General features: G+C 43.1%; 1 protein-coding gene across 2 annotated transcripts in view; it reads left to right on the top strand.

Annotated features, from left to right (window-relative positions):
• Slc22a23 (solute carrier family 22 member 23) overlaps positions 1-10,790 on the top strand; it is a 168,040-nt gene that overhangs the window by 43,027 nt on the left and 114,223 nt on the right. For both annotated transcript variants that reach the window (XM_032884405.1, XM_032884406.1), the window contains one exon: positions 3,153-3,307. In XM_032884405.1, the coding sequence (XP_032740296.1) occupies positions 3,153-3,307 (155 nt within the window). The remainder of the gene's footprint in view (positions 1-3,152; positions 3,308-10,790) is intronic.

Here is a 10,790-nt window from a genome sequence, read left to right as displayed (position 1 = left end):
ATTATGATGTGGAAGCATAAGCTGAGAAAACCCTTCCTAGCCCAAGTTTCTTAGGTCATGGAGTTTCATCACAGCAATAGAAACCCTGACTAAGGCAGTGAGAGAGAGACCTTGTTCCAAGGGGGTATGGTAGAGAACCACAGAGCAGGATATCCAACATCCTCCTCTAACCTCTACAAATCACATACACCACACACTGTCACATACAAGCACATATAAATACTTAAAATAATAGAACAACTTTTAAAATAATAAACTGTTTTAGAGATCATATTAGTTCAGCTATATGTGAGACTCACGGGATAGGGCTCTGTTGAGGGATTGCCTGTGTTTATGACAGCAATAGACTGGATGAAAGTATAGCTGGGGGGAGGGGACATTTCAGGCATTGGTCTCTGCAACACTGCAAGAGGTACCTGCCAGGTCCCCTCTACACAATGCCTCTCTCTCCCACACATGTATGATTACCTGTCCCCTCCCCCGTCCCTGCGGATAGAAACTTCAAAGTGGATATTGTCCTGCAGGTTCTCTGCCAGCTTGCTTCATCATGTTTTATAAACAATCCCTGAATTTAAACTTCTCCAGTCACTTTATTGGAATGAGATTTCTGTTTGGAGACCCAGTATCAGTTCCCTGTGACTGCTGTCACTAACTATTACATGCTTGGTGGCTTCCACACAAATTAATCATTTTACAGTTCACAATCCAGACATGGGTGTCACTGGAATAAAAACAGATACCACCAGGGCAGAACTCCTTCCCAGAGGTGGGGGTGGAGGTTGGGGGGAAAGAGGGGACAGCTATTTCTTTGTCTTTTCTAGCTCCTAGCAGCCACCTGTTTTCTGGGTTCCTCCATCTTCAGAACCAGTAAAATCAAGTTCTTTCATGCTGCCCTTCTTGGAAAATCAGTTCATTTGAGGTGATTCCATTTTCAGAGTCCCTCTTGCACAGAATGATGTGAACAGGAAAAAAAAAAAAAAGATAGATCCCGAGAATTCAATTCAGATAGGGACATCTTTGAAGATCCTCAAAGATAAAGACTTAGGCTGTCACCCACCTCTGATCCCACTCTGGGAAACTAGCTCACCTGAGGCTTGTAATTCACTTGTAGTGAACGGTCACTGAGTGGCTGGCACATTCCCACCCTTGACATAAATCCAATAGACACAAGTGAGCCTGGTGGGAAAGCATGGCTTCCCCAAGACCACATAGCTCAGAAATGATATGATATGAGCCTGGGTGCAGAACCAAGGTGTTCTGACTGCAGGGATCACGTGTGCCCATCAGCCCCCATTGATTGACAGGTGTAATGATTTACTGGTTTAAGGGATCAGGGAGAGGTGTGCTTAGAATGTTTTGGTTTATTTGTTCGTTTAACAAAATTTAAAACCAAAAAAATCGAGCATCTTTTCTAAGACCAAATCAGAACAGGAAAAAGTGTGTTTGAACGTCAGGAAGACATGGGCTGGTAGCATACACCAGAGATCCTGAAGGCTCCGGGAGATTATAGGTAGGAGGATTGCCAGTTTGAGGCCAACCTGGGCTACTCAGAAAGTTCTAGGTTAGACAAACTGGGCTGCATGGAAAGACCATATCAAACAGCAGTAAGAAGCACAGGAGGAGGATGAAAACTGAATCCTTTAGCTTGGGGTTTCAGGCTGGCCTGTTATGCCTGCCCCATGTTTTCTTAAAATATTTTACTTTGTATTTATATCATAGTTTAACTGTTAAATTTTATATATTTACATTTCATTTTTAAAACTATTATATATATTACTGTGTTATATATTTATATATTTTACATGTGTTATATTTTATATTACATGTTACATAAATTAAAATTATAGATGAGACAGAGCAAGGCCTTGTATTAGTTTATCTTAAAAATGAGCTTTTTTAAGTGGGAGATCATTTACATACACGCGTGCGCGAACACACACACACACACACACACACACACACACACACACACACACGACCTGCTCTTTAATGAGCACCAGTCAATGATTTTGAATGTGTTTATAGAGTTAGGTCCTTTGCCCACCATGAGTTTAAATCATTTCCATCATCCTTGTGGGGACTGGGAAATGTTCTCTTAAACATTCTCTCTTCTCACCCAGCCCTGGGCAGCAACTATTCTATCAGCTACCTCTTTGCCCCACACCCTCCCTGGTTTACTTGTATGTCAATGCCTTGTCATAAGTGTCCCATTTAGCTAACCTATGTAATGTTTCAGGCACCTGGCCAGCATTCCTTGCTCCCCTCTTCTGCCAGTCTCTCTGTGAACTATCCTTTAGCCCAAGCCAGTTGTCTTAAATATTAATTTGTTTGCTGCAGCTTGCCATAGTTTTAATAAATAGAGAAAGTAGACGGTTATATGGGGACTAGGGAACTCGTGACTTTTCAATTTCCATGGACTACCCCATCTGTCCTCTGACTGCCCACAAGTACATTGTTCCTTAGTGGCCACTGATTAGACACCAGTCAGCTCTGTGTGTGGTTTGTAGACTCAGTATATCACTACCCTTTCCTACAGGGCCTACAGTGAGACACCAGAGCATTTATTTACAGTTCAAAGTGTCCAGGCTTAGTGTGAGATCCCCGTGGCCCCTGTAGAATTACATGTTGCTATGTAGGTGAAGCAAATTGCAGCTGGCCCAACCTTAGACCTATAGGCCGCTGGTGAAACAAGATTCCTCCCTAAGGAAACAATATGCTGTCCCTTCATGTCTGTTTACTTTTGGGCCAGTTCCAAAGGTTGGCACTTTCTCGAGACATTTTATGTTGGGTGTGTCAAGGTTTGTGTTTGGGGAGTTGTTATTGATTTTATTCTCCTGCCCTGACGTATCCCTGTTTATACACAGAGATGGACTCAGCGACAGCAATCAAGGCCACAACATAATTCGCCCTCCTAGTAGCTGTTTGAGCTCTGTTCTTAGTTCCAGATGAGGATGTGGGCTTAATGTCTCCCAAGAGACCTCTATCCCAAGGGAGCAAGCCATGATCTAGTGACAGGGATATAAGTGGTGTGAAGACACTTAGCCCATACTCCTTCAACATACACAGAATGCTCACTGGAGGCTGGGTTTCAGCTCTTACCATTGTCCTCCTATTTAACATTGACGCCTGGTTTCTCCCCTCTTCACATGCAGGGTCGGCCGGCGGCCTGTGCTGTTGTTTTCCGTCATCTTCATCCTCATCTTTGGACTGACTGTGGCACTGTCGGTGAATGTGACAATGTTCAGCACACTCAGGTTCTTTGAAGGATTTTGCCTGGCTGGAATCATCCTCACCCTGTATGCATTACGTAAGTAGGAACCGCCATGATGAGTCCCTATGAAAATCAGCCCAGGTGTTGCCGCCTGAGAGGTTCCGGGCAGGAACTGTGTGTGCTAGGTTTTGGGGTGGTAACACTTGGGAAATGCACACCCTTGACACCTTTGTGGTTACCGAGACACTTCCAGCTTGGGCTCAGTGCCCGGCATCAAGGAGAATGGAAATTTGCATAATGGTTTAGAGATTTGGGGACCATCTCAGGCTGGTATGGGGGCTGCTGATTTCTCTGGAAGTTTCTGTATTGGCGTTCTGTGCACTTCCTAATATACCATTGGGCTCCCCAGCCCTGGATCCAGCAGAGTATCCTGAAGAATTATCTGTTTGAACTGTACTAGGCATACCCTAGACTTCCTGAGATGTTTTCTTCTACTTTAAGACCATACAAAAGGTACATTTTTTTTTAAACCTTCTTTTGGGCATGACCATAGTGCTCTAACCGTCAGCCTAAGTCCTAAAGCATTAGGTGGCAAGGCCTGCTAACATTCATTCTTTGGAAACAGCATGGAGAAAGCATTCAGTGGATCTGCCATATTTGTTTCCTGTATGATCTCCACTGTCAAATATGGTTGCTTTTACTTGTTTTCTATTCTCTGGAAGACAACCACATACCCACACAGAAGGAGAGTTAGTAGCTGTTTTACTTGCTAGTTTTGTGCTCCCCAACCCACCCCCACCACTGCCTGTGGAAAGACCTGTTGGCTTACTGGGCAGATAATGTTCGGGCATTCCTGATCTTTGATAGCAGGGAGGAGTTAGGTCTAGATTAGGTAATGATTTCTCGAGTAATAAAATCTGAATCGGTCCAGTTCTCTTCAATTTGCATGTTAAAGTTTTCTTTAGATAACCTAAATTTCTGTCCCAGGGTAAATGGATTTGTTTCTAACTCCTAGGTAGTCTCCCTATTTGCACATTGTTCTGAAAAAAGCCAGATAGTAAAAATTTAGGCACTGGGGGGCCTGGGGTCTCTGTTGTAGCTGCTTAGCTCTGCCATTGTAATATGGAAATGGCCATGCACATACACATGTAAATGACCAGCTATAGCTTGTTAGCATACAAGTTTATTCGCTGAATCACTGAAGCAGATCGTAGACCATTTTGGGCCAGGAGTCCAGGACCTGCCCAGCACTAATGGAAGCCACTCCTGTGGTAGATTGACAACACAAGCTTTAAGCTTGTCCTCTCATCTTAATGTCCTTAGTTTAATGCCTTCTTTGTACAATTCTCTGACTTTGGTAATTCTCTTATTGTATGTATTTGTATAAACAGCCTGCCAATTTTGTTTTCTGAAGTAGAACAAGCTGTTAACAACAATGGTGTCTGTGGCTGGAGAGATGGCCCAGTGGTTAATCGCTTTTCCTGTTCTTTCAGAGGACAGGAGTATAGATTCCAGCACCCATGTTGGGGAGCCAACAAGCACTTGCCACTCTAGCTCCAGGGCATCTAACACCCTCTGGTGGTCTCCATGGCTTCCTGTGTACACAGAGATGTTCACATACATACAAACAAATAATTAAGTCAGTCTCTCTTTTTTTAAAAGGGTCATGTTTTTCAAAATTGAGAATAACATCCAAATGTCGTGACACGTGCACTTGCAATGAAAACATGCATGTGTCTCACAGTGACCTCTTAGATTATCTCAGATAGCAAAACTAAAATGAAGCAAAAGGATGTGAACAATGCCCGAGACCCCACTTAAGCAGTGACCATGAGGAGGGCTTTGTTAAGAGATGATTAACAAGCCAACCCTGACAGTGGAAAATAGAAAACAAGGAACCAAAATCATAATTGATAGATGAGTTGGGATGGAAATGGGTAGAGGGACTGGGGTGGCTCAGTTCCCCAAATCCCTGGGCCATCTTGAGAGCCATCTACCAATACAGAGCTGCTGACTATGGGACATAATGAGATGCTGTCAGTCAACAGAGCTGGGAGGTGTGAATTTCCCTTTAGCATGCTTGCCAGCTTTCTAAAGCAAGCACTTAGGTAAATCCTGTTAATTTTGCTTACTAATAAGTTGGTTATTGATAAGTTGGGCTATGGAATAAAGGAGTTCCTAGCTCCAAAGACAAATAGAATACTTCTGGACATTAATTCTTTGCAAGTGACATCTTTAATGGTCCCCAAATTTTCTCCTTCATCATCTAGAAGCTTCTTATGTCGCCTTAAGCCTCTGCTGGGAAGGCCTGGCCTTTGTTAACACAGACCCGGTCTTTATTCTTAATCTTGAGGTGCTTGTTAATGGAACTGGCAAAATAACATATTTTGCCATTTTGATTTCTTATGTTCCTGGCCTGGAGAGTGAGCTGCTTGTTGCAAGAAATACTGCTGCCCAGGCAGTGGTGGTCAAGCCTTTAATCCCAGCACTTGGGAGGCAGAGGCAGGCAGATCTCTGAGTGGATCTTGAGGCCAGCCTGGTCTACAGAGTAAGCTCCAGGACAACCAGGGCTACACAGAGAAACCCTGTCTTGAAAAACAGAAAACAAACAACAGACATGCTGCTGACTTGTGGGTATTTTCTGCTTTATTAGCAAGACTGCCTAAGGTTTCTGGTTTTTTTTCTGCTTTGGATTTTGTTCAAAGGTACACTATGGTTAAATATATTTAACTATGGTTAAATTTCTACCCTTTATACTTTTGTTTTCTTCAAGTGGTCAACAGGATAAGTGGTTGTGTAATAAGACATAAAATAGAGATGATTTTGAACAGCAACAAAGTGTGCACTATCAAAAGAGGAGGTCAGGTCTGAGCAGGACCACAGGAGTGGTGGCCGCCCTGCGCTGAACCATTGTGAAGTACCCAGGCACTTAAACACACCAGCTATATCAGAGGGCAGCTTTCCCTTTTAACCTGTGAATGTGAGTGTATTTGCATTCACACATAACCCACTCACACATGGTGGAACACACAGAATTAGTTGTAAGAGACACAGACAAGAAGTGCAGATCATATCTCCCGTCTCTTGAAAGTCATGCCATCTTATCAAGGACTAAAGAGATGGTTACATAAGCAGATTCAACTGATTGCGGCATGGCTCTCGTTCCCAGCTAAGACCATAATGTCACAGGCCGGGTGATCCAGCACTGCTTAGATGTAGCTGTCTTCCAAGCAAGCCTCTGCATACTGAGAACTCAGTCCCAGTTCCTCAGGAAGCTGAAGTAGGAGGATAGCTTGAGACCAGGGTTTAAAGTCAGTCTAGACAGCGTAACGGGACCTGTAAAAAAACAAAAGAACAACAAAAGAAAACAAACAAACAAAGCAAAAGCTTTTTTTAAAAAGGCAAGATTATTGCCTTGTTTTGTTTTTTAAGTTGATTTGATGTTGGATGTAGTAGGATTTTGTTGTTGTTTTTGGATTTTGTTTGCTTGTTTGTTTGCTTGCTTGCTTGTTTTTGCAGTGCTAGGGACAGGATCCAGGGCCTTTCCTCTTCTAGCAAAACGTGCTACTATCAAGCTACACCTCTGGTCCATTTTTAAAAACACTTTACTCTATTTATTTTTGTGTTTTTAAAAAGTCTTTTATTTCTCCCCTTTCCTCCTCCTTTCCCTTCTCTTCTTCTCCCTCCACACCTTTAGATCCTTTCCTTGTTGTTCTATATATAACTTGTCTGCCCAGTCTGTATAATGTCACTTGTATCTATGTTTCAGGATGTACCACTAGATCATATTATCACAGATACCTCTTCTTAGTTTCTCTGGTCATTAAATCTCCACCCTCTTAACTATTACAGTTTTCTCTTCCTGTAATTCTGCTTTTCTGGTTTGAAACAATGGATGTTTCCTTTTGCTAGCAGAGAGCTTCCCTGGAGATAAACATGTAAATGTAACTATGTAAGTTTTTTTTAAAAACTAACAATGAATAACTTTCTTGAAAAATTCTCTCAAGGCAGTTCTCATTTTAATAACCCTCTTTAATCCTAAGCAGCCCAAATGACTGGATGAATTTTACACAGACAAAGAATGATCAGAAATTGTAAAGTGCCTGAGTTACTGATGACATCGCAAAATTAGAATCCAAGTCTTGACTTAATTGCTAAATAGAGTAGGAAAAAAAATCTAAGGTTTGCTCTAGGTGGAGGTTTTCCCCTGACACGACACTAATGAGTTTAAACTCTCAAAGAAGCATTGAATAGTTCCTAATCCATAGGGGCAGGATAATATGTGTATTCTTACTATACCATCTACCTTTATACATATATATTCTTCTGAAGCCCTGTATTGATGTATTCTCTGTATTTGTCTGTGTTGCTGAAAACATAGGGACTTACTTCAGTCAACAGGATTGCTAGGTATCACGTCTACACCATTTCTTGCTTTTTACTTGAATGACTGTACCAAATGGCTGTAGGCAGTGAGCAGCAGCAGAGCTGTGGAATGAAGAGAATGGAGCTTGTTGAGCTAGGGAATGAAGAGAATGGAGGTCGCCTGTTGAACAAGTAGTTGACTGCATCTAGAGGGCAAACATTTGCTTCGCATCTGGTTGGCAAGTTCCATGAGAATACGTGCTCGATGGGTCTCCCCCACCCCCATCCCCATCCATCTCTAATACCTGGGTCTTTCTGCAGCACATTCTCCTGGGCTGTAAACATGATTCTGTGTGGGCCAGCTCTACTGACAGGGCATCTTCCACCAAGGACATGAGTCAGAGTTTACCTTAGGCATTGACAAACCATCTTACTTTAACTGGACTTTTCCCCCTCGGATGAGAAAGCTTGTGTAAGCATGAGGACCTGTTTTCAAAGCCCTAAGACCCATAGGAAGGGTTGGAGGAGGGGCTCAGAACTTAAGAGAACTTACTGCTCTTGCAGAGACTCCAGTCTGGTTCCAGCACCCACGTGGCATCTCACAGCTGTATGAAAATCCACTCTCGACATCTCAAAATCTCTTTCTGACCTCTGCAGGCACTAGGGATATACATGTGATGTGGTTTACACACACACACACACACACACACACACACACACACACACACAGTCAAATGCATAAAAAAAATTATAATCTTTCAGAAGTTGGGTTTGGTTGCACAGGCCTCAGCACCTTAGAAAAACAGAGACAGAAGAATGTCTGAGACTTATTGGCCAGCAGCACAATGCAGGTTCAGTGAGAGACCATGTCCTAAGGGAAGAGGTAATGGATGATAAAGAAGGACACCCAGCTTCTTCCTGTGCTTTGCACATGTGTATAGGCACATGTACCTGAACACATACTACACACACACACACACACACACACACACACACTTTAATTATTTTCCTCTAGCTCAACTTGGCATGATTAGAGAATCCACAGCAGGAGGAGGAGAGGAAGAGGAGGAGGAGGAGGAAGAGGAGAAAGAAGAGGTGTGGAGACAGGTGTGATGGGTACTGCCTATAACCCTAGTACTTGGGAGCTTGAGATAGAATGACTGCCAAAAGTTCAAGGCTAACCTGAACTGCAGAGTGAATTCGTGGCTAGCCTGGGCTATAAAATGAGAACCTATCTCAAAAAAAATGGAAATATTAAACTGGAGCACTTGCCTTTAAATCTTTTCTCCGACCTGTCTATGAACATCAGAGTTCCTTATGTCACGATGGGGCAGTGAATAATAATAGATATGGCTAGTAATGAAGTCCCTGTGTGGACAGGATGCTATAGTACAGAGCACAGAGCACAGTGGACAGTGAGCTTTGCCACCCAGGACTACTCTTCTTAAACTATATCAGTCCTTCAAACAGAATTACTTTTGAAGGCCTATAGGTCATGTGCAGATGTGCTGTGTCTTCTGCACGCTAAAAATGCAAACCCAAGGCCTCCCTGAGAACCTCATGCCTCATCTTTGCAGAAGCTAGGAGACAAAAAAGTGCTTGGTTATCAAGGGCCTTTCAATTTGGTAAGGATAGATACATCTCAAAATCAGAGGAGGAAAACAAAACCAGCAAATACTTTGAGCCTTTGGCATGTTGAAATTATAGGGCTTAGCTGTATTCTCTACAGAGTAAAAAGCCTTATTAAATTGTATGGTTCCTTGTGGGCCAAGTTTTGTCATGCTGGAATTCTAATGCTGCCTCTGTACTTTGAAACAGAACAGTCTATACAGCAAAAGAATCCATAGAATGGTCTGGAAATCGATAGATCTGAGCTGTGGCTTGAGTCCCTCAGATGACTGTGACCACAGCAGATGACTTAAAATCTGCCAGCTTCTCCGGTTAGGGGATGGATTTTCTAATGTGTTCAAAGCATAGGTCCGTTCCTGGAAGAAATGGGGGAGGGGGATAAGGAAGAACAAACACCCGGAGAAGCCCTTCCAGTTTGAGTATTTCACAACCTTAGAATCCTAAACTCAATCACTAGCGTTGGCGGAATTCCATCCTGCGGAGGTGGAGGTCACATGGAGTGGCTGCAGAGGCCAGCCTAGAAGAGGAGAAGTGACTGGGTGGGGTTAATGGTTAACAGTTTGTCTTTCCTGTGGTCTAAGCCCTTGCTTTCCTGTCAACAACCTGGCCTCACCTGCCCCATCTGCATTTTCCTTCCTCACTGCACATTTACGGGTTTAGGAAAGTCCTGGGATCCGGTTAGACCCTCCAGGATTCTCTGTTCTCACCTGCAAAGACAGGACAGGACAGGACACAGAGCTGAAAACTGGAATTCCTAGAAAGAGTTTGGGATACTAAGACAGCAATGTACGACAGACTCTCGGATGCCTCCCCTACTCCTCCCCCACTCCCCGAATGAAAATAAAATAATGAAATAAATCAATCACTTTGAAAACAAATGAAGAGTCCCGGCTTCTTGAAAACCTTCAAACATATGTGGGGGAAGTGAGACCATACCTGGTTTGCCAAGGTTTGCTGTTAATGAAATGAAAGCCATAGTCTTGCCTGAGAAGACAGGAATACACCTTAAATTATATAGCACCATAGAACTGTGCTGTCAGTGACTCTTATTCAAATCACTGTGCCATGCCAGATTTGCTCTATTTCAAATGGTTCTTTTTTGGCAGCTCGTGTAAGACCTACTTCTTCCTTTATTCCTTCCGTGTGAAACGTTTGAAGGCCAGGGAAATAGTAGCTTGTCAACTTGGGTATATATTAAACCCCAGGCACCATCAGGCTCTGAGGTTTCAGAGGTACACACCTTCCTGTCTCCCAAGACACTCAGAGTTCAAGAAGGGAAGATCAGGAATGTACTCCGATTGGACTAAGAGCATTTGCATCAGAAAGAAACTACTGAACTTTGGCTTTTGTGTTCATTATCTGGTTCTCAAAGACCCGGGGAGCCTAGTGCCTTCTGGGTACTGTGGATCATTAGAGTTTGGCTGGAGCCTAGTGCGTTTTGGGTACTGAAGGTCATTAGAACCTGTCTGGAGGCTAGAACATGACTAACAAAACCTGAGAAGTCTCCCATGAACTTAGGATAGTAACAAGTCAATGAAGGAGCCCAAGCAAGAGAGGAAACCCTTTAAATGTTTGATTTAGAGGA

This window comes from Rattus rattus, chromosome 14, assembly GCF_011064425.1.
Source record: "Rattus rattus isolate New Zealand chromosome 14, Rrattus_CSIRO_v1, whole genome shotgun sequence".
Lineage (NCBI taxonomy): Eukaryota > Metazoa > Chordata > Mammalia > Rodentia > Muridae > Rattus > Rattus rattus.
The sequence above is the reverse complement of the archived record's forward strand: the minus strand, read 5'-3'. Positions and strand labels throughout refer to the sequence as shown.